This window comes from Bufo bufo, chromosome 6 (genome assembly GCF_905171765.1).
Source record: "Bufo bufo chromosome 6, aBufBuf1.1, whole genome shotgun sequence".
Lineage (NCBI taxonomy): Eukaryota > Metazoa > Chordata > Amphibia > Anura > Bufonidae > Bufo > Bufo bufo.
In genome coordinates this window covers 36,023,992-36,049,418 of record NC_053394.1, presented here as the reverse complement: position 1 = coordinate 36,049,418, position 25,427 = coordinate 36,023,992, and the positions used below count along the sequence as shown (strand labels likewise).

The 25,427-nt window shown below is 40.8% G+C and overlaps 1 protein-coding gene across 1 annotated transcript in view; it reads left to right on the top strand.

The window, feature by feature from the left end:
* The first annotated feature begins 3,275 nt into the window (after positions 1–3,275).
* Positions 3,276–25,427, top strand: part of HPSE2 (heparanase 2 (inactive)) — a 311,923-nt gene continuing 289,771 nt past the window's right edge. Inside the window, exons 1-2 of the mRNA XM_040437147.1 lie at positions 3,276–3,567; positions 10,931–11,085. Of these exons, the coding sequence (XP_040293081.1) occupies positions 3,302–3,567; positions 10,931–11,085 (421 nt within the window). The 5' untranslated portion in view covers positions 3,276–3,301. The remainder of the gene's footprint in view (positions 3,568–10,930; positions 11,086–25,427) is intronic.

Here is a 25,427-nt window from a genome sequence, read left to right as displayed (position 1 = left end):
TCATTATGTTCTAATTCTACATCTATTATTATTATTAAAAATAATAATAAGTACCGTATTTGTATATATACCGCATATTTGTGTATATACGTTTTTGTTTTTATATATATATATATATATATATATATATACATACAGTGTGTGTGTGTGTGTATATATATATACATATATTATATAACACAAAGATTTAAAGATATATATACACACATATACATTGCACTAGATATTCTGTAGATTTGCTTCCATTAATCATGCGGCTTTTATATTCTTTAAACACAGTAAGAATCCCCATAATCATCTATTCTTAATTTGATGTTCTGTACATTAAACATAAGATGAGAAGTGCAGTCTGGGGTCAGTAGTGGAGGTCTCAGCAGGGGCTTGTGTATAGTGGGGGATAAGCCTCAGGTCATTCAGAAGTGTCCGGAGTTATTATAGGATAAATGTAACAGAGCAGAACTTGTGGAATTTACCCGCAGTCCCATGTAAACAGAGAGCTGTGCCCGATGACAGACTGAGCCTCAGTGGAGCAGTCCCTGTATACTGTCTGCACCTGGTGCCGAGGACTGCCGGACCAGCAGAATAATCACTGACATCAGCCATGGACTGAGGAGGAGAGCGAGCAGATAATGTGTCTGGGTGGTAGATCTACTCTGCATAATGTATCTATATTATAGGGTGGTATTTTAATCTATTATCTTTCTATGTTCGTTCTATCTATCTATCTATCTATCTATCTATCTATCTATTATCTATCTAGATATCTCATATCTATCTATCTATCTATCTATCTATCTATCTATCTAGATATCTATCTATCTATCTCATATCTATCTATCTATCCATATCTATCTATCTATCAAGGTAATGTATATTTTTACTTATTAAAATGTTACCTGTATATATGAGGAAATTAAATAACTAAGAACCGAAATACATCAGATATTATTTTATCTGTTTATACATGTTCCTATATTTGCATTTTTAATTTACGGATCATTCCTTTATGTCATTGAATAACGGTAAGGACTTCGCATATCTATCTATCTATCTATTATCTATCTATCTATCTATCTATCTATCTATCTATCTATCTATCTATCTATCTCATATCTATCTAATATCTATCCATTATCCATCTAATATCTATCTATCCATTATCTATCTATCCATTATCTATCTATCCTATCTAAGCATGCAATGCTTATTTAATCGATAACTAAATATTAATCACACACATTAAGTAGAGAAACAGATTTTTTGCACATATTGAAATAACACAATGTGACTATAGGTGCAGTGTGTCCTCTTAAATGCCCGGCAATTGCTGTTTTAGCCACACAAGCCCTTCCATTTACACTGGGGAATATCAGTATAATGCAGCCCATGGTATCTACTAACAAGCCGACCAGTAGGAGTTATGACTCCTCAATGGAACATAAAACTGATATATTTTTGGGATCATCATTGTAGGTACTAGGCTGATATTATGTGTGCATAGGACAATACCTTTTTAGGTTAGGACATTCCGATATACTGAAATACTTAGATATTATCTCCCTATTATCTACCCTTCACATAATGCCTTGTCTCTGCTATCAATGGGCATGAGGTGAATACAATCTATATTCAGAGGAATATATTCTCTGATTATTTCTTTGGATAAAGAGTCGGTTTCTTGCCTCGTACAGAAATGCGCGATAGACTGTCTCCCATGTACAAGGAATGCGACATAGGCAGGAGAAGGCATGCGACATAGGAGAAGGCATGCGACATAGGCAGGAGAAGGCAGCAGGAATCAGTAAAACCATAAACTATCCTGCAATGGTAAGAGTCGCAGAGTGTAAAGATGAACTACACAGGATCTACAAGTGCTGAAGGAAGGCACACTCACCATGGCATGCACAGAGCACATATACCATAGCATGCACAGGGTACCCTCACCAGGGAACGCACAGAGCACACTCACCAGGACTTGAAACATTACCATGGCATGATCACAGCACACTCACCATGACATGCATTCAGCGCATTCACTAGGGCTTGCACACAGGACACTCACCAGGGCAGGCACAGAGCACATATACCATAGCAGGCACAGGGCACCCTCACCAGAGAACGCACAGAGCACACTCACCAGGACTTGAAACATTACCATGGCATGATCACAGCACACTCACCAAGGCTTGCACAGGGCACACTCACCATGACATGCATTCAGCGCATTCACTAGGGCTTGCACACAGGACACTCACCAGGGCAGGCACAGATCACATATACCATAGCAGGCACAGGGCACCCTCACCAGGGCTTGCACAGAGCACATATACCATAGCATGCACAGAGCACATATACCATAGCATGCACAGAGCACATATACCATAGCAGGCACAGGGCACACTCACCAGGGCTTGCACAGAGCACATATACCATAGCATGCACAGAGCACATATACCATAGCATGCACGGAGCACATATACCATAGCATGCACAGAGCACATATACCATAGCATGCACAGAGCACATATACCATAGCAGGCACAGGGCACACTCACCAGGGCTTGCACAGAGCACATATACCATAGCATGCACAGAGCACATATACCATAGCAGGCACAGGGCACCCTCACCAGGGCTTGCACAGGGCACCCTCACCAGGGCTTGCACAGAGTACACTCACCAGGACTTGCAAACTCACCATAGCAGGCACAGGGCACACTCACCATAGCAGGCACAGGGCACACTCACCAGGGATTGCACACAGTCAGCACATTTACCAGGTCATGCACATAGTATAGTCCACATGTCTCTATATAATAGACCTGGAGCAGCCCCCACAAGGAGGTATACAATATATACAATAACGAGTACATCTATGAGCACAGCTAGAGTAAAGCTCATGATGTACAAAACCTAATCCGTGCATTACATCTCCTCAAGGTGCCGCATTTGGTATTTCTTGCAGCTAGCATGAGGCTATTTGCACCCTGCTGCACTGGACTCCGGCACACGAGGGGTTAAGGATCCACCTTACCTTTCAGCAGCCCAAGCAGATGAGCCTGCAGCCGGAATCTCTTAAATGGGCGGCGCTGGGTGACTGGGACTCTTGGCCCAAGCTGCTTGAAGGCTGGTCAGGGGCGTGGGTTTCCCCTCCAGCAGCACCAAAACATAGCAAAAAAAGGGCTCAGTGACATGCACTTGAGATAAGGGCAATTAGTTTCCCAGTGAGCCTCCTCCTGACCAGGATATCAGAGTGTGAGCAAGACCAGGGAGATCAAAGGGTTCCTTCTCCTGCTGCGCCATGCTCCTGATGCCCCCCTGCTCCCATCCTCTGGAGGTCTACCTGATGCTCACCTTATTGATCACCAGGATTCCCAGGGGCTCAGGTTCCCCTCAAATTGGGGATAGGAAACTGTTCCCTGTCTCCAGGTCCTCAGGTGTGAAAGGAAGGACATTGATTCTCCTTGATGTCAACACCAAAACCCCCATCAGGACTGTGAGTGAGAACTTCCTCTCTGTTCAGCTGGACCCCTCTATCATCCGTGATGGCTGGCTGGACTTTCTGAGGTAAGCCCCCACAAGGCTTAGTGTAATAATGCTGCATGGTTCATGTCATGCTATGAAATCGATACTCCATTTCTAAACCATTTTTTTTTCCTTACTTTTTTTTTTTTTTTTGTAAAGCATGCTCTAATGGAGAGCAGAACTGGTTCCCATTAAGATGCACATGTTTGCAATGTAAAAAGCATTTCAGAAATTTATCAGTTATGATGACTGAAAAGAACCCTTCTGCTTGCACATAAGCAGCAATTAGGCATCTTGTAACTTTGCAGGGAAGATGACAGTGAGGGGACAGGGGCCACAGAAGTGTTGGGTCCATCTGGTGCTGGATGAGCAGAGTAGTAGTACAGAGAGCATGAGAACCTTCCTCAGACTGCTCAGGCTCCTCATAACTCTAAGATCCTGTCTTTTCTCTGGCTCCACAAATAAATATTAGAAGCCAAAATCTCTCCACTGTAGTTTCTGAGGCAACTGCACAAAACATGTGAACTGTAAAACCAGTTTAAAGCCACTTTGATCATTAAAGATCCTCTGGTATATAAAACCATACAGGCAGCAGAATGTGTTCACTCTGCAAGTCTGTGATGTGAGCCATTACTGGAACCTGCACGCTGCTCCGAAGGCATCAGCAGAATTCCTTCATCTAATAAGATCCATGACTTAGACCTGAAGGACTGAGCTGTGCCTGCAAATCTTCTCCTCGCTCCTTTATGTGTGTGTCCATGTGAGTGATGGGCAGATCACATGAGGCAGTTTTATTGGTAGTTGACTTCTAGTTTATTCTTTTAAAAATTGTATATAGGTAACATTTCTACATTGGACTTTTTAACTTTTTCTCATAAAAGGATTAGCAATGCAGGTCATGGAGATTTTGTATGTATGTAAATCCCAGATAAACTGATACATAAGTAGACTGGATATACTTGGATACAAGATAAATATATAGACAGATAGATAGGCGATAGATGGATATTAGATATATGATATATGCATAAATAACAGATGGATATTAGATAGGTATATAGATAGCTGAGACATATGAGGATAGATAGATAGATAGATAGATAGATAGATATGAGATAGATAGACAGATAGATAGATAGATAGATAGATATTAGATAGATAGATAGATAGATAATAGATAGATAGATAGATATGAGATAGATAGATAGATAGATATGAGACAGACAGACAGATAGATAATTAAATTGGAGATAGACAGATATTAGATATATGCATAAATAACAGATGGATATTAGATAGGTATATAGATAGATAGCTGAGACATATGAGGATAGATAGATATTAAAAATATTCCACGGCACTCCAGAGAAGTAAAATAAATGTGACTTTTAATTCATTAACGCAACGTTTCGGTCCGCACACTGGAACCTTCCTCAAGCAGTGATATTACTATTACTCTTCCAGTGTGAGGACCGAAACGTTGCGTTAGTGAATTAAAAGTCACCTTTATTTTACTTCTCTGGAGTGCCGTGGAATATTTTTATTTTCTGCGTTTTTTTGGAGATTGGATCGCTTCAACATCCGCTGGCACCCTTTTGCTCTTGCGACGTGCGGTGCCATTCGTACTATATAACATTTTTGCTAGATAGATAGATAAAAAAATAAAAAAACGCGGAAAAGGGGCAGCATCAGAATCAAATATCAAAACAAAAACAAATGAGGTGCAAGCCCAAAGGGAATAGACTATTTCCCGAAAGGTAAAAATGCAAACAGATCATAGAAAAATGAAAAAAGTTTATTCACCCACGTGGACGCGACGTTTCGACGGCTCAACCTTGAGCCGTCGAAACGTCGCATCCACGTGGGTGAATACATATTTTTTTATTTTTCTTTTATCTGAGAGTGCTGCCTGTTTGCATTTTTAGATAGATAGATGATAGATATGAGATAATAGATAATAGATAGATAAAAACACAAAATTCAAAAAGGCAGCACTCCGGTGTAAAGTGGAAAAAGTGGATCTCCTTTTCACCCCATGCAACGTTTCAGCTCATCTCATTGAAGCCTTTGTCAAGCAAAGATAGATAGATAGATAGATAGATAGATAGATAATGCATTTATAGATGTATAGATAGATAAATAGGAGATAGATATTAGATAGAAAAATAGATGACAGACAGGAAATAGATATATAAATGGATATATAGATAAATAGGAGATACACGGAGATATATATATATATATATATATATGACATAGTTGTATAGTAGGATATGTAGATACATAAATAAATGCATGGGAGATAGATAGATAGATATACGGTATAGATATACCTACAGATATATTACTCTAGATTTCACCCATCTAGTGTGTGGCAGCAAATAAAACCTAGATGCAAAGTCACTGGTAAACTATCTACTCCAGAAATTCCAATAAAAAAATTCACTCTTTATTCTTTATTAGTCCAACCATGAGACTTTTCTCAAGCAATGCAATACTTCCAGTGACAGCGTTTAAATCATGTGATCAATTAACATAATGAATGTAGATAAAGATGAGATGCATAATAGATATTAGATAGATAGATACCAATTAGATAAATATTAGGCATAATAGATGCAGAAAATATAGATATTAGATAAATATTACATAGACAATTATATAGACACCACTTATTAGACCCTATTTGTGTATATTGGATAATCACTTCAATGAAGACTTTTTTTTTTTAATAGGGTCCAAAGTTTGCATCCAGCTGCATTCACACTGGGGTTTTATATCAATTGTTTATGGTCCTGGGAAAACCTGGATCCCATCTATAGAACCGAAACTGATGAAAAAAGTGCATTCAGTCCTTATCATCAGTTCAGTCCTAAAGAAATGGTTGGGATCTGTTCATGGACCTTTTATGTTTTTTTTTTTAACTTACCTAAATACAATACGTATAACCAAGCTAACAAAAAAAAAACCTGATGAAAACTGATAAGAATTATGGCTTATTTGTAAAAGCTATCCTAACTACCAGAAAGTGCTGGATGGTACCTAAAACATAGGCGCCTATAGATATATTGGCAGCAAGCTAGAAAAGTTAGCGTGGCACAGATACAGAACTGTTTGAAGGAAGCTCTGCTCCTCAGCCATCAACAAAAAATAGTAGCCAAGTGGAACGTTTTGGCTAAACGAGTATACGTGATGTGTAGTCGAAGCGTTTCGAATGGGTGACCGAAAAAGAATGACCTCTCCAGACACTGTGGTTTCCTCTTTTTCTATACAAGTAAAAAAAAACAACACAAGTTTCTGGCATAAAAGAAGACTGAAGACTGAAGATTTCAGTTAAGGAGCACGGACTGCCAGAATGTGCGCGCCCCGACATAAATTAGGCGAATCTTCCAGCAGCGCAGGGAAGATCACAGACCAAGGTAAAACCCTGGTCTATGATAAATTCCCGCCATAGTGACGATTAGTAACACCATATTTCATCCCCTTCTCTTTTCTAACCAATCAGATTAGACCTGACAGTATATATGATGGTAGGTTCAATTTACAGAATGTTACAATTAGTAACTCTATGTTCTACACATTTACATGACACGTAGATACTTCGATATTTCTGTGATAGTGTTACAGTCAGTACCAAGTAGTGTTGAGTGCGAGTATTCCAATAGCAAATTTTTATCGCGAATATTTAGAATATAGTGCTATGTATTCTTCATATCGAATATTCTGCATTTCTTTCCACCTGAACACATGATTCCTCTCTGCTTCTTGCTTGTGGGCCAATGAGAAGGAAGCAATGTCAAGTTCACAACAATACTTAGTGCACCAATCAGTAATCTGCTAAAACGTGAAGTTGCACGTAGTGCGAAAAAATATTCTAATCACTGCCGATTAGCGCAATCGCGAATACATTGGAGCACTTGACTCTATCTGCATATAAAGCTATTCTAATGTTCTAACCATTTTCTCCAGTCTCAGGAAACTTATACCAGCTGGAAAAATGTAGCCAAAGTGACCCACGCCTGTATTTCGCGTTACGAATTCGCATTACGCAATTTTTACATTGCCGATTTTTTGCATTTAATAAAATAATCTCAAATTCGTGAAATTCGTGAATATATGACGAATATTCTACAAAATATTTGTGAAATATTGCGAATTCCAATATAGCCCCTGCCGCTCATCACTAGTACGAAGTACAGTAGCCAGTACAGCAAGAAACTGCCGGCTGGTGCCTTTGCTATGTTTTATTTTTTCTCTTGAGATCTGTGGTCCATGGCTGTGTTCCCATACACCCAGCAGTCCAGCACAGTGGAGAAACTGAACTGATCCCATGGTTTTTATGGATTCATGTTTGGCATCTGGCGCATCGGTTTTAACAGGGAAAAAAAAGGAATAGTCGTCCAGCACTGAGATGGAAATACATTTCTTTAATCTTTATTTGGTTTCATATAAAAATACATCTCCACAAGTAAGGCGGTAACGCACCCACCGCGTTTCAGTCTAACAGATCTTAGCCATAGTTTTTTTCCCCCTGGATTGTTTGCAGACTGGACCAGGTCCCTACACCAGAGATCACACAGATCTCCTGAAACATACTGCATCGATAGTAACACAGGATGCTTCCATGCGTTGAAAAGAAAAACGTAGCATGTAGTATTTTACTGTCTGACTCTTTCAGACAGAGGATGCCACACCGCTGCATTAAAGCGCACAAACATGTCATCAGTTGTGTTTGGCATAAAACTAATATATGTGAACCCAGCCTATGGATATTGTTATTGCTGCACCACTAAAGTCAAGTTGACTCAGATTGAGAGTATCTATCCCATATCTATCTATCTATCTATCTATCTATCTATCTATCTATCTATCTATCTATCTATCTATCTATTATCTATTCTATTATCTATCTATCTATCTATTCTCATATCTATCTCATATCTATCCCATATCTATCTATCTATCTATCTATCTATCTCTATTTTCTATCTATCTATCTATCTATCTATCTATCTATCTATCTATCTATCTATCTATCTATCTATCTCATATCTATCTATCTATCATTTTATTCATGAAATAAATCAGATTGGTATGGCATAGATCTGAGATAGATGTAAGGTAGATAATGATAGATAGAATAGGTAAATAGATAGAAAACAGATAAATAAATAATAGATCTATCAATCAGATTCAGTCATTCATTGTTTTCTTTCTTTCTATCATATTCCTTCATATCTATCTCTCTATCTCATATCTATCTATCTATCTATCTATCTATCTATCTATCTATCTATCATTGTATTCAGTTATACTCTGTTTTCTTTCTTATCTATCTATCTATCTATCTATCTATCTATCTATCTATCTATCTATCTATCTATCTATCTATCCTGTTAATGTCATATACGTCAGTTCCTGGTTGTACAAATTTCATTGTTGCAGAAAGTTTGACCTAAAGCTCCAGGTGACTTCACTCTTTAGTGCAAATGACCTCAAGTACCGTAATAGAATAAATCTATGGGGATAATATTTTGCATGTTGAAAAAACATTACACACATCTGGGACAGGTGTTATCTGGTCATCATTTTCCCTTTGACATCAGTGAAAATGAGATTGATTTCTGCCGTACGTGATGAGAAAAAACAATGTAACCCCACTGACAGCAAAATCATAGCATTACCTAAAATAATTGTCTTTCTTCTTTAGTGATACTTTGTTGCTGTCCCTTTAAATCTACTATGCCATAATCACCTTTATGGGTAAATGTGTGCTTTACATATATGTCCTAGTTTTCTAGTAATGTAAATGTGATAAAACAATGACACGCCAAGTCCTCTACCGGAATTAACAAGGCAAGTGTGAACGTAGCCTTTTACATCATTGTATATAACGAATGCTCGATCAGATGCCTTATAGTCTCCCCACAGAAGTCAGTGGAGTGTGAAATAAAGGGACCTGTAATATTGATTCATATTTATATTCTCGGTTCATATTTTATATTCGTTTGAGATAGATATTATAGATCATTATTTGTGTCCTCCATATGCAAGAAAAGACAAATGAAAATACAAACCAAGCTACAGCAGAAGCATTTTATGTCTGTATCTCACAATGGTTCTACACGGCTACTGTAGGTCCAAACCAGTCATTGGAAATTTCACTAAACTTGATATCATTTGAAGTATCTGTTTGGATCTGTGTCTCAGCATAATACAAAAAGCAAAAAGAAATGCATCCGAAAATGCATGGGATGATGAAAATTAGACATACCCAAAAATGTTTATTCATTCATGCACTCTATGGTAATTAGCTGCCAAATATCCGAGGACGTTACTTATCCGGTGAAGTGTCTTCACTAATAGACCCTCCCGAACTCTGCCCCTCTGGTTTTGAGTGTTGGATCCATATCCAGTTTAGAAAGCCCATTTTTATATACCCAATTATGGTATTCTGCATTAACGGAAGAGGTTTCCTGGAGAATCTTTCGATGTGGAGGCCCAGTCCTACATTACACAGAAAAGCTATTGATTTCAATGGGGACTGTGTGATGTTTCATTGCAAAGACATTGAACACTTACTGCCAGGTTTTCACAAATATCGCAACTGAGGGGCCTGGATGTATTTCTGGAGTGTAATAATATTACAGGCTATAGCTACTAGAGAGGGGTCGTTGATCCAGGGAGTTATTCTGATTGCCTGATTGGAGTCGGGAAGGAATTTTTTATTCCCCTAAAGTGAGGAAAATTGGCTTCTACCTCACAGGGTTTTTTTGCCTTCCTCTGGATCAACTTGTAGGATGACAGGCCGAACTGGATGGACAAATGTCTTTTTTCGGCCTTATGTACTATGTTACTATGTTACTATGTTACTATGTTACTATGATCACTGGGGGAAACTTTGCAATCAGCTTACTGCCAAGGGACTCTTCTAATAAGAAGGGATTGTCCAACATGTAATATGTTTATCAGATGCATAACTAATAAAAAGATGTAAAAAAAAAAAACCATGAACCTTCTGGACCCCAAAATATAACAAGGCCTCCCACCTATAATACTAGTCTCCTCATATGACCTTTAGGGCCACTTTAGGGGCCACCACAACCTCTGCACTCCTATAGTAGATCCTACAGTACTTAGATTTTATCTTGAATATTTGCTTGTTACAGATTGCCTGGTTCAGATCAAATCGTATGGCGCATTCTCAGATTCTTATCACCTTAAGTTACAGATACGTGGCTTACAGCCATTTCACCCCATGTCCACTCTGTGCAGTAACAAATCTTAAACTTGTTCCTTGTCTGCTATGTTTGTATTCGATGTTATTTTACTGTAAATGTTATGCTACGTTATATATATATGGAATATGTGATGTTATTATAATGTGTTTTCTACTTCTTCCTAGCTCCAAAAGGCTCGTGACACTCGCCCGTGGTCTGGCTCCTGCTTACCTGAGGTTTGGTGGCAGGAGGACTGATTTCTTACAGTTTCAAAACATCAAGAACCCGGCCAAGAATAGAGGACCTGGCCCTGATGACTATCTGAAAAACTATGAGGACGGTAAGGACTTATATCATCTGTAGACAAGACTCAGGCTTCCTTCATCCACATTTTTTGTGACAGCTGTTTTCGTAAAGTAAAAAAACACCATGCAATTTATAGCAATTGAAGCTTTTTTTGTGTTGCTTTTTCAAATTATTAACACGTGTATTTTTAAGGAAGTTTTATCGTTTCCTATAGAGGAGTCTATGGTCAACTGAATGAGAGAAATGCCATACATAGAGAATGCTGGGTTTTGAAAAACAAAACGAAAACATCAGCCTCAAAAGTGACAAAAACACTACAAAAAAAATCTATAGGTTTACTAATCTGGTCTACAGTGTAGGCAGTCTAACAATGAATCAAATTTATCACAATGGCTCACGCTGGGTGACGAATCTGGTCTTTGACTAGGCACTATTGTCAAACTTTACAGAACCCACTAAGTCAAACTTCTCATCAAGTAAGGACAGTGGATTACTCTTTTTATTTATTTTTTGCACTTCATAAATAGGTCTAAAACTTGCAGAGCAGCCTGGCGGGGTGAGGTGGCGGGGCCTCACTGCACACTACACTCTAGCACTTTAATATACTTCATTCTGTTGAGCGTTCCTGTTTGGCTGCTCAGCCATGATGGCATATTGTAGACAGGATCACATCATTACCATCTATAGTAGAGCAGTGTAGTGAGGACCTGCACCCTCACCCCCCTGCAAGTGGAGGCAACCAGTCCTGTTCACATTCTAGTACAGGTTGCTGGCGGCCATGTTAAATCATTCCTGGAGACACCGTTTCTTAGGCTACATTCACACGTCAGTATTTTTCTATAATCCGATTTTCGGTCCGTTTTTTGCGGATCCGTTGTTCCTGAAAATGTTTTCGTATGTCATCCGTATGTCATCCGTTTTTTGCGGATCCGCAAAAAACGGAAACATGTATAAATTTCAATAAGCAAATAAAGTTGTTTGGATTTCTTTTTAAAAAAAAAATAAAAAAAAAATTTAAATGTAATTTCCAGGAACGGATTCCGTATAAAACGAATGTCTTCCGTTTTTTGCGGATCCATTGACTTTGTATTGTACCAGGATCCGATTTTTCAGGAAAAGAATAGGACATGTTTTATATTTAAACGGACATGCGGAACGGAACAACGAAAATGGACAGCACACATTGTGCTGTCCGTTTTTTTCCAGGACCCATTGAAAATGAATGGGTCCAGATCTGGTCCAGATCTGTTCCAGAAAAAACGGAACAGATCAGGAAAGAAAAAACGGACGTGTGAATGGACCCTTAGGGTAGACCATATAATCCTGATAGAAGGGGGTTGTACTTCTGAGATGCCTATCTGTCAAGATAATGGGGGTGACTGGTGGCAGTAACATGCAGGTGATGTTTAAAGTGGAGAGGTGTGAGGAGAGACTTGAACGGCCCACCTCTGTGATGAAGGTGGTGCTCAGTGGTATATAAAGTTCATGCAATTGAAGTGAAGACCACGGCACTCTAGTTGCTGTTTCGTCAAATGTTTATTTTTATTATTATTAGAAAACTTTTTAGATTTTTTTCATCCATCCAGAAAATAATATTTAGCCACTGGCCAACGTTTCGGTCAACGATAGACCTTGATCACGGCCTTAGTCATGGTGTTTGTAGTATGGCTGGATGGCTTCCAGCCATACTACAAGCACCATGACTAAGGCCGTGATCAAGGTCTATTGTTGACCGAAACGTTGGCCAGTGGCTAAATATTATTTTCTGGATGGATGAAAAAAATCTAAAAATTTTTCTAATAATAATAAAAAAAAAAAAGCATTTGACAAAACAGCAACTAAAGTGCCGTGGTCTTCTCTTCAATTGCATAAAGTGAAGAGGTGACAGCATGTATGTGTGCTATGTACATTTAAGGCTATGAGAATTACAGAAACAGGTGAGCGTGATCTCACACTAGGGTCTTTTTTACTGCTCTTTTTTTAGTTTTGTGTCTTTTTTACAACCGCATCAAACTGATTGTAAATCAGTTCTAGATCAGTTTATAGGCTTGGTTACACATTGCAGCTTTTTAAGCACTGTGATGCAGGCTTTTTTTTTTTTTTTTAGCCCAAACCAGGATCAGGGCTGGGACAGAGGGTTGGGGGTCGCTGCGTTTTTTAGGCTGCAGCATGATTTTACAGAAAACAACCTTTTCCCTAAAATTAATTGTGCATCCATTTCAATCAGCCAGACAGTTTTGCAAGTGAAACATTTGTTTTCCAACAAGCTGCTTAAAAAATCCATTCTGCCATTGTGTTGGCTCCATCATGGCGGTGTCAGTGCCTCCAGGTCCGGCCCTGAAAAAGAAAATTAAAGAATTGTAAGTCTTTTCCAAAAATTGCTAAACAATTGCACCAAACTGTGGTGTCTGAGCCTGTACCACATCAATCCTTATACATGTATTTATGAAACCTGAAGATGTGGAATGCTGTGATTTTAGATTAGGAAGCAGAATTACCAATATGTTCACACGAGGGAGATTTGTTGCAGAAATTTCTGAATCTGAAAACATTTTCTGTACATCTGACTAGGGTTGTTTCTGTAGCATATGCATGGTTTTCAACCACAGAAACTTCAGCAACAAATTTCCTCCATGTGAACCTTTTTGCATTGGTTTTATGAGATAAAATGGGTTTAAAGTAGATCTTTAATATGACCGTGCTGCCTCATTTAAAGGGAATCTCCACTTTTTATCAATCATTGTTTAATTTTTAGATCCAGGAAAGTGTGCTGATTAATTTCTCAATATATCTTTATAGCGGTAAGAGCTTTGCTTTTGTTTTTTTGCTGCATAGTTATAGATGTAAAGAAAACATTCTGGCTACCAGCAGCCACAACTACAGGGAGTTTACTGAGTCTGTCTTATAAATCATCTCAATGTATAAGACTATGTACTACGGATTCTGAGCTCCCTCTAGTGGTGGCTGTCGGCAGATAACAGGTAACTTTTCAAGTATATTCCTATACAAGTGATTTGGACTTATGTATCAGACGCTTCCAGGCAATTTGGCGACTTTAGAATTTTGAGAAATTTGCTCATCTCTAATTGTGACATTTAGAGACATGTACTAAATGTCACAATTAGAGGTGAGCAAATTTCTCAAAATTCTAAAGTCGCCAAATTTCCTGGAAATGTCTGATACATAAGTCCAAATCACTTGTATAGGAATATACAAGTTACCTGCCGACAGCCACCACTAGAGGGAGCTCAGAATCCGTAGTACATAGTCTTATACATTGAGTGGACAATATAGGGCATGATGACAGACCTACTTTAAAGGCTACAGACAACTTTGGAGCCATTTTTAAATGATTGATTTAGATGTATTTGCAGCGAACCTACTGAGTTTTTGTGCAACAAAATGCATACCATTTGACGCATATTTTGCTGCTTCAGAAAAATGGCAGTGGAAAATCTGCAGCAGACCCACTATGTGTAGCAGTACCCCTAAGAATCATTTAGTAGAGGTCATAGAAGGGATAGAGAACAAGCTGTCAGTCAGTCCGACAGATTTATCACAGCACTGCTTTCTGCAGCTGCTGTGTACTGTGAAACAAAGAAGCTGCAGAATCCAGATGAAGGAATATTTCTAATAAAACCTATAGCAAAAATGTTATTTCATGCAAAATACGGATGTGTATTTAACATTTTAAGGGTCAAGTTTATAATTACTAGATCTGTAAATCTAAAATAAAAAAAAAAAACAACTACAAAGGTGTCCTTAATCTTCATCTAGGGATTACTAAATATGTGTAAAAAATGTAAAATCAGATGCTAGTGTGAGCCCAGCCTAACACGCAAATGTTCAAGTTGTTTTCATGCAAAAGTGCTGAAAAATGCCACTAAAAGCATTAGTGTGAATCCAGCTTCTTACTGTTGTTTTCTAGAATGATATAACCAGGATGGTATATTCTATAACTTTGGGTTGCCGTAGTTTTAGAAGTGAATTCCTTTTTGACCAGTTTCGTACAGCGCCTTTCTTTGCTCTTCCTTGATGGGATTCATCCAATTTGGACTTGAAGAACTTTTATGCAATACTTGTTATATATCAGTACATTGTATTAAACTGTGAACACCATTTTTTTTTTCTTTTTGCATATTTTTATGTGTTTTTAGGTCGTGAGGAAGATTTATGTGATTACATTTGTATCTATGTCTGTGGATATTCTTTTCATTTTGTGCAGTGAATAGATTTTTCCAATCCTAAATTTGTCTAAAAGAACTGTGTATTTAGAGTTACTGCTAGGGGCTTTGGATTTATTATTTGCGGTCCTTTTAATGGCATTTTTTATTTTTTTTCCTGGACTTGGAACACTTAGTTTTTCCTTCGGCGCATGAGCAATGTGGCTGCTGCTATGTAAATGATAGTACACCAGGGGGTTACCTGGCAATTTGTGTGACTGACTGCAACATTGTAGGCGACATAATTTTTTTTTCGCAAATCATAAATGTGCCATAAAAATGATCTACTTGCTGAAAGACCCCTACTTTTCACGCTACTTTTCAAAGTGACGTGGGGTGGCGTAGTCTACAAAAACTTGTACGGTTTTGCAGAAAAAGTCACACGTAACATAAATTGCGACTTTTTCACTGGCGTAGCAGTCATGATAAATGTCCCCCTATTATTCTGTCTATATGTGTAATTTATTCCCTTGCTACATTGCACTTTGAATGCTATTTGACCCGTGTTATGCGCATTAGATGTCAGTGCATGTTTGTACCTTTCTGCTTTTGCTTTGCTTTTATTTATTTCTGTCCGATGAAATCTACTTTATTCATTTGTGTCTTCAAGTGCATTGGTTGCAACAAAGCAAAGTAGCAACCTCTCACCATGAACCTTTCCGCAGGACTTGTTAGTAGGGGTCTGAAGTTTTCATCACCTAAATCGGGAACAGAACTCTAGCAACTGTGTCTGGGAGAGAAGGGGGAGGGCACATGTGGTGCGTATTTGGGATTCAGTAAATCAAAAAGGTGTGGTACGGGTTATTTCCTGCCCCACAAATATAGAATTATTGTTTACGGCTAAAAATCCACTTAAATTTATTGCAGGTTTCCTTTAGGTATAACTCTGACCACAAATTATCTGTCCCCACTTCTAGTCTACTAAGGGTTATGCCGAAATCAATCTTCAAGGCTTCACTGCTAAGACGATTGCAGATTTTCGTTTTTCATCTTGACAGCTAAATCCGACTAGATGCAACATTTTAAGGGCTTGTTCACACGTGAAGAAAATTGCGGTCCGCAATGCACGGGCACCTGCCGCGTGGCAGCCGCATAAGGATTGTGGCCCCGTTCACTTGAATGGGTCCACGATCCCTCCGTTCCACAAAAAGATAGAGCAAGCTCTATCTTTTTGCGGTGCGGAAGCACGGAACGGAACCCCAGAAAGAACTCCGTAGTGTTCCGTTCCGTGGTTCCGTTCTGCACCGTTCCGCATCTCCGGATTTGCGGACCCATTGAAATGAATGGGTCCGCATCCTTGATGCGGAATGGCCACGGAACAGGACCCGTGTATTGCGGATCCTCAAATGCGGTCCGCAATACGGGCACGGGCTTCACACGCTCGTGTGAACGAGCCCTAAGGCTGAGATTAAATGGCCCCAGGGTTGCACTGGTCATTTAAAGCATTTAAATCCAATAGTCCACCTGTTAATGCTCAGAACAAAGTTTATTTAAATAGGTTGTTCAGGATTCTGGATTCATGTATTAAAAATGTATACTATACACCGCAAACCGCTTCTAGGTTATCAAAATCTACATTTTCTGAGAGTGCCAAAGACGCCGCACATAAAAATATAACCTAATAATTAATACACACATCCACCTTCATGCAACTTTGCAGCAAACTGTGATTTTTAGCAAAAATTGGATACAAATACAAATTTGCCACTACGATGTGTACTCTAGCAGAGTCCCTAATCAAATAAAATATAGTCTGCAAAAACTGTAAGATATAAGGAGTTCATTCATACCAGACAAGTCTACATTCAATGCTGTAAATTTTTAAGAAATTAAGAAACTACAGGAATGCACCAACCAACTTTTGCATAGGGAATTATTTAGTATATGATTTCCTTCTCCTTGTACAAACTGTAATCTTAATTACCGAAGATAAATTTCTAGATGTAATACAGTGCATTCATTAAGGCCACTTTCAGATGGGTATAATATGGGTGCTTTATTGCTCCCACCTGAATCTCCTGTAGTTCATCAGAAAATGAGTTAAAGCGCCATACCACAAAAAAGCCCCTGCGTTACACCTGTCTGCAAAGCAGCTGAATACAGGGTAATTAAAAACAATTGTTTATGGCGACAGTCAATGAGCGAAAATGTAACATAGTAACATAATACATAAGGCCGAAAAAAGACATTTGTCCATCCAGTTCGGCCTGTTATCCTGCAAGTTGATCCAGAGGAAGGCAAAAAAAAAACTGTGAGGTAGAAGCCAATTTTCCCCACTTTAGGGGAATAAAAAATTCCTTCCCGACTCCAATCAGGCAATCAGAATATCTCCCTGGATCAACGACCCCTCTCTAGTAGCTATAGCCTGTAATATTATTACCCTCCAGAAATACATCCAGGCCCCTCTTGAATTCCTTTATTGTACTCACCATCACCACCTCCTCAGGCAGAGAGCTCCATAGTCTCACTGCTCTTACCGTAAAGAATCCTCTTCTATGTTTGTGTACAAACCTTCTTTCCTCCAGACGCAGAGGATGTCCCCTCGTCACAGTCCTGGGGATAAATAGATGATGGGATAGATCTCTGTACTGACCCCTGATATATTTATACATAGTAATTACATCTCCCCTCAGTCGTCTTTTTTTCTAACGTGAATAACCCTCATTTTGATAATCTTTCAGGGTACTGTAGTTCCCTCATTCCAGTTATTACTTTAGTTGCCCTCCTCTGGACCCTCTCCAGCTCTGCTATGTCTGCCTTGTTTACAGGAGCCCAGAACTGTACACAGTACTCCATGTGTGATGTGACTAATGATTTGTAAAGTGGTAGGACTATGTTCTCATCACGGGCATCTATGCCCATTTTGATGCAACCCATTATCTTATTGGCCTTGGCAGCAGCTGCCTGACACTGGTTTTTGCAGCTTAGTTTGCTGTTTATTAAAATTCCTAGGTCCTGTTCCATGTCAGTGTTACCCAGTGTTTTACCATTTAGTATGTACGGGTGACTTGCATTATTCTTTCCCATGTGCATAACCTTACATTTGTCAGTGTTAAACTTCATCTGCCACTTATCTGCCCAAGCCTCCAATCTATCCAGATCCCTCTGTAGTAGTATACTGTCCTCTTCAGTGTTAATTACTTTACACAGTTTAGTGTCATCTGCGAAAATTGATACTTTACTATGCAAGCCTTCTACTAGATGATGTCTTTTTTGATAATTATTTCCATCTGTCAGAAATTTTATTAGATATTCCTGTCTAGTGATAAGTTATCGCTATTAGTGCAGTGTGTAACAGGTATTGCTAGAGAAGCTGTGTGCATATATTATTCTAGAGATCAGGTATGGACAGGATAGGGACAGTGTAAAATGTAAACTTGATTTATCTTTGTGTTTGTGGTGTGCTTGGTGTGACTTATTTGGCGCTGTGATTCAGAGGCTAGTAAATGTCTAGGTCGGGGCTTCAATAAACAGCCTAGGACAGGGAGGATTAGATAAGCTCATATTCTCACAACTTTTTTTGGGAAAAAGATCCCCAATATGTGACAGTCAGAAAGCAAGCATGCTCTCTGACTGAGGGGTAGATAACAAGCACAGAAGTCTATGTTAACCTCCCCCTGGGGACAGGGAGAACCCATCTATGTCTTCATTGTGCAGCCATCTCCTCCTCCATGTTGGCTGACATCTTGGGCTGTGTAACAACTAGAGATTGATGCCAGGTCTAGTTTAAAATGTTACGGTCAATGGTTGTGGAGCCACTGTGCTAACTAACCAGTTTGAATTTGGGCTAGTCCGGAGGACATTGTCCTGGTGGTCCCCTGGTTTGCACCCTTGTATAGGGATCTAGTCTTTGCTGCAGGGAAGCCACCAGGTTCCTACTATATAGCAAGGTTAATCGACACCTGCACACAGAACAAAAGGGAGTTGACCCCCAGCAGTTCAACAGGGTGCTGTAAGCTTCAATGAATAAACCCTAATTCACATATAGAAAGGTGACATGTAACATTAAAGCTGACCATCTCAGCTTTAAAACAAGAGCAAGTGCTCATAGTGCTAGCCAAGGTAAATCGTGAGTTAGAGTACTTAGATAGCGGGTCAGGAGTGAGCACTGCCACGAGAATCTTTGTCTTGTTTTAAAGCTTAGATTATCAGATTTAAAAAAAGACTTGGGTTAAATCTCCAGCTGTTACACAGCCTGTGAAAAGCCATCAGTAGCAAGGACATACGAGGTACGTCTTTGGCTACTGAATTGCCACCCTGCAAGGAGGTATGGGAAATTGTTAAAGGTTGTAGTATATTTGAGGGCTAGAGTAGCAGAGTCTGCAGTGCCATTCTTGCTCAAAAAATACTAGAACAAGTCAATGGGAGCCATCATGATTTGTTGGGCTCAGTTTGAAAGGGGATCTGGCACCATCCAGATTGGCATAAGGCACAGCCAACACAAGTAGGTGGGGGCCAACACAGTCTACTGCACTATTCCATACAACTGCATCAAGTAAAAAAAGCATGTGTTAAACACTTAGTTTTTGCTACTGTGGCCAGTACATACCACCACCTCAGCTGGGCACGGCCAGGGCAGCTGGGGTAGGCAGTTGAGGCAGGCTTGGGCTGTGAACCAGCAGCCTGGCTTAGAGGAAAGTCAGTGAGGGGCGCGTGAGAGGTGGACTAAAAGAGGTGGACTAAAACTTGAACAATCAGCTTAGGTGGCAAGCAGTGAGCACTAGTGTTGATCGAGTACGAAAGTGCTCGGGTTCTCTGGCCGAACACATTGGAATTCAATGGGAGTATAATGGAAGTCAATGGGAGAACCCGAGCATTAAACCAGGCACCCCCTGCTCTGAAGAGGGGAGGGTGCCTGGGTCATAGGAAAAGGTCAGAAATTGATAGAAACACCACCGAAATGGTTCGGGAACAGCATGGGGAGGATGTCTGGATGCATCTTGGACTCCCAGGTCGCTGTTGGGAACGATGTTGTCCGAGTAGTACGCCAATTTTACAGACTGACAATAATGCGCACAAAACCGAAGATAAAATCGAGAGGAAAAATTGTTAGGAAACATTCTTTCCTGTATATTTACTTGTATATAAAGTGCAAGTGTTGCCAAAAATTACAAGGAAGAGGCACTCCGATACAACCTGTATATCGCATACAGGAGGGCCTCATTGACAGTGTGGTACAATTGTTCAGGTAGTCGGACTCCTACACTCATAAAGCTTATGCACTAAGTGAAATGGCTGCCAAAAATGACAAGGAACCGGCACTCCAATACACCCTTTGTTACCCATAAAGGAGGGCATCATACACATTATGATTGATGGCCTGCTGGTGACCCTCAAAAACATTTGGAGCAAGGGCCTGCTGATCTGACCATCTAAAACATTATGGTGGAGGGCCTGCTGCTGCTTTGGTGACTCTAGATAACCTGGGGCCGATCGCACGTCCCCGTGACGACGACGATCCATTCGGATTTCTGCCCTATCAACTTTCGATGTTATTTTCAGCGCCAACCATGGTGACCACGTGTAACGGGGAATCAGGGTTCAATTCCGGAGAAGGAGTCTGAAAAAAGGCTACGGTTACCACATCCAAGCAAGGCAGCATGCGTGCAAATTACCTATTAGGTATAATTAGGTGAGGGCCTGCAAGTGAGCTGACCCTGTAAAAGGTTGTAGGTGAGGTCCTGCAGGTGAGCTGACCCTCCAAAATATTATACAGTTGCAACAAAAAGTATGTGAACCCTTTGGAATAATATGGATTTCTGCACAAATTGGTCATAAAATGTGATCTGATCTTCATCTAAGTCACAACAATAGACAATCACAGTCTTCTTAAACTAATAACACACAAAGAATTAAATGTTACCATGTTTTTATTGAACACACCATGTAAACATTCACAGTGCAGTTGGAAAAAGTATGTGAACCCTTGGATTTAATAACTGGTTGAACCTCCTTTGGCAGCAATAACTTCAGCCAAACGTTTCCTGTAGTTGCAGATCAGACGTGCACAACGGTCAGGAGTAATTCTTGACCATTCATCTTTACAGAACTGTTTCAGTCCAGCAATATTCTTGGGATGTCTGGTGTGAATCGCTTTCTTGAGGTCATGCCACATCATCTCAATCGGGTTGAGGTCAGGACTCTGACTGGGTCACTCCAGAAGGCGTATTTTCTTCTGTTTAAGCCATTCTGTTGTTGATTTACTTCTATGCTTTGGGTCGTTGTCCTGTTGCAATACCCATCTTCTGTTGAGCTTCAGCTGGTGGACAGATGGCCTTAAGTTCTCCTGCAAAATGTCTTGATAAACTTGGGAATTCATTTTTCCTTTGATGATAGCAATCCGTCCAGGCCCTGACGCAGCAAAGCAGCCCCAAACCATGATGCCCCCACCACCATACTTCACAGTTGGGATGAGGTTTTGATGTTGGTGTGCTGTGCCTCTTTTTCTCCACACATAGTGTTGTGTGTTTCTTCCAAACAACTCAACTTTGGTTTCATCTGTCCACAGAATATTTTGCCAGTACTGCTGTGGAACATCCAGTTGCTCTTGTGCAAACTGTAAACGTGCAGCAATGTTTCTTTTGGACAGCAGTGGCTTCCTCTGTTGTATCCTCCCATGAAATCCATTCTTGTTTAGTGTTTTACGTATCGTATATTCGCTAACAGGGATGTTAGCATATGCCAGATACTTTTGTAAGTCTTTAGCTGACACTCTAGGATTCTTCTTCACCTCATTGAGCAGTCTGCGCTGTGCTCTTGCAGTCATCTTTACAGGACGGCCACTCCTAGGGAGAGTAGCAGCAGTGCTGAACTTTCTCCATTTAAAGACAATTTGTCTTACCGTGGACTGATGAACAGCAAGGCTTTTGGAGATACTTTTATAACCCTTTCCAGCTTTATGCAAGTCAACAATTCTTAATTGTAGGTCTTCTGAGAGCTCTTTTGTGTGAGGCATCATTCACATCAGGCAATGCTTCTTGTGAAAAGCAAACCCAGAACTGGTGTGTGTTTTTTATAGGGCAGGGCAGCTGTAACCAACACCTCCAATCTCATCTCATTGATCGGACTCCAGTTGGCTGACACCTCACTCCAATTAGCTCTTGGAGATGTCATTAGTCTAGGGCAGTGATGGTGAACCTTTTACAGACTGAGTGCCCAAACTGTAACCCAAAACCCACATATTTATCGCAAAGTGCCAACACGGCAATTTAACCTGAATACTACAGTCCAATACAGTATATCTTCCATGTACTTTATCATTTAGCTATAATATCCCGCCTACATTCAATGCACTGTCTGTGCTGTTCATAGTGTGCCCTGCGCTGATGAATGTCAGGAAAAGTCTAAGGCATACTGGTACACCATAGACTATTTCCAGGGCGTGGGTGCCCACAGAGAGGGCTCTAAATGCCACCTCTGGCACCCGTGCCATAGGTTCGCCATCACTGGTCTAGGGGTTCACATACTTTTTCCACCTGCACTGTGAATGTTTGCATGGTGTGTTCAATAAAAACATGGTAACATTTAATTCTTTGTGTGTTATTAGTTTAAGCAGACTGTGATTGTCTATTGTTGTGACTTAGATGAAGATCAGATCACATTTTATGACCAATTTGTGCAAAAATCCATATCATTCCAAAAGGGTTCACATACTTTTTCTTGCAACTGTATGCGAGGGCCTGTAGATGAGCTGACCCTGTAAAAGATTTTAGGTGCGGGCCTGCAGGGGAGCTGACCCTGTAAAAGATTTTAGGTGCGGGCCCGCTGGTGAGCTGACCCCGTAAAAGATTTTAGGTGCGGGCCTGCAGGTGAGCTGACCCTGTAAAAGATTGTAGGTGAAGGCCTGCTGGTGAGCTGACCCTGTAAAAAATTATATGCGAGGGCCTGCTGGTGAGCTGACCCTCTAAAAGGTTGTAGGTGAGGGCCTGCAGGTGAGCTGACCCTCTAAAACATTAAAAGCGAGGGCCTTCAGGTGAGCTGACCCTGTAAAAGATTGTAGTGAAGGCCTGCTGGTGAGCTGACCCTCTAAAAAATTATATGCAAGGGTCTGCCGGTGAGCTGACCCTGTCAAACATTATATGCGAGGGCCTGCTGGTGAGCTGACCCTTTAAAAGATTGTAGGTGAGGGCCTGCTGGTGAGCTGACCATCTCAAAGGTTGTAGGTGAGGGCCTGCAGGTGAGCTGACCCTCTAAAAAATTATATGCGAGGGCCTTCAGGTGAGCTGACCCTGTGAAAGATTGTAGGTGAAGGCCTGCTGGTGAGCTGACCCTCTAAAATATTATATGCAAGGGCCTGCTGATGAGCTGACCCTGTAAAATATTTTAGGTGCGGGCCTGCATGTAAGCTGACCCTGTAAAGAATTTTAGGTGCGGGCCTGCTGGTGAGCTGACCCTCTAAAAAGTCATAAGCGAGGGCCTTCAGGTGAGCTGACCCTGTAAAAGATTGTAGGTGAAGGCCTGCTGGTGAGCTGACCCTGTAAAACATTATATGCGAGGGCCTGCTGGTGAGCTGACCCTCTAAAAAAATATATGCAAAGGACTGCTGGTGAGCTGACCCTGTAAAACATTGTAGGTGAAGGCCTGCTGGTGAGCTGACCCTGTAAAACATTGTAGGTGAGGGCCTGCTGGTGAGCTGACCCTGTAAAACATTATATGCGAGGGTCTGCTGGTAAGCTGACCCTCTAAAAAAATATATGCGAGGGACTGCTGGTGAGCTGACCCTGTGAAACATTGTAGGTGAGGGCCTGCTGGTGAGCTGACCCTGTAAAAATTTTTATACGAGGGCCTGCAGCTGAGCTGACCCTGTAAAACATTATATGCAAAGGGTATATATGTGAGGGCATTATATGCGACGAATAAGCATGTTGATATGATGGGAATACAGTGTATTCAGTACAACACATTCAAAGTGCCTTTATGGTCATCAGCTTTCCTCTGGTAGAGTCGAGAAGTCATGGTCAATCCAGGCCTTGTTCATTTTTATAAGAGTCAACCTGTCAGCATTTTCAGTTGACAGGCGGATACGCTTATCTGTTATAATGCCACCAGCAGCACTAAATACCCGCTCAGACAAAACACTAGCACCAGGGCAGGCCAGCACCTTCAAGGTGCCAGTTCGGGCCACGTGTCCAGCTTGGATACCCAGTAGTTTTAAGGCACTGAGGGATCATTGAGGACGCTGACACGGTCTGCTATGTACTCTTTCACCATCTTCCAAAGTTTTTCCCTCCTTGTGACACTAGGCTGCGCATCAGGGTGAGGGTGCTGGCGGGGTGTCATGAAACTGTTCCAGGCTTTGGAGAGTGTTGCCCTGCCTCTGTTGGAACTGCTGTGTGTTCCCCTTGTCTCCCCTCCTCGGTTGGCCAAAGAACTACGGACTCTGCCGCCAGCGTTGTCAGATGGAAATTTTTGGAGCAATTTTTAAACAAGGATCTTCTGGTATTGCACCGTTTTGCTCATCCTCTCTACCAGAGGAATGAGAGATGAGAAGTTCTCTTTGTAGCGGGGGTCGAGAAGAGTGAACAACCAATAATCCGTGTTGTCTAAAATGCGTATAACGCTCGGGACTCGGGAAAGGCAGCCTAACATGAAGTCAGCCATGTGTGCCAGAGTGCAAGACTTCGCTGTCGTCATCAGGAGGATCACTCTCAATCTCCTCATCCTCTTCCTCCTCTTCTGCCCACCCACGCAGAACAGGTGGAATTAAACTTCCATGGGTACTACCCTCTGTAGCGGAGGCAACCGTCTCCTGCTCCTCCTGTCCCTCTTCATCGTCCAATTCACGCTGAGAAGACGAATTGAGAGTGGTCTGGCTATCACCCTGTGTAATGTCTTCCCCCATTTCCACCTTTTCCACATGCAAAGCGTCGTCCTTAATTGTGAGCAGCGAACGTTTGAGTAGACACAGAAGTGGGATGGTTAGGCTGATAATAGGGTTATCGCCGCTCACCATCTGAGTTGATTCCTCAAAGTTTCTTAAAACCTCACAGAGGTCAGACATCCATGCCCACTCCTCGCTTGTGAATAGCGGAAGCTGACTGGAAAGGCGACGACCATGTTGCAGCTGGTATTCCACTACTGCCCTCTGCTGCTCACAAAGCCTGGCCAACATGTGGAACGTAGAGTTCCAGCGCGTGCTCATGTCACACAACAG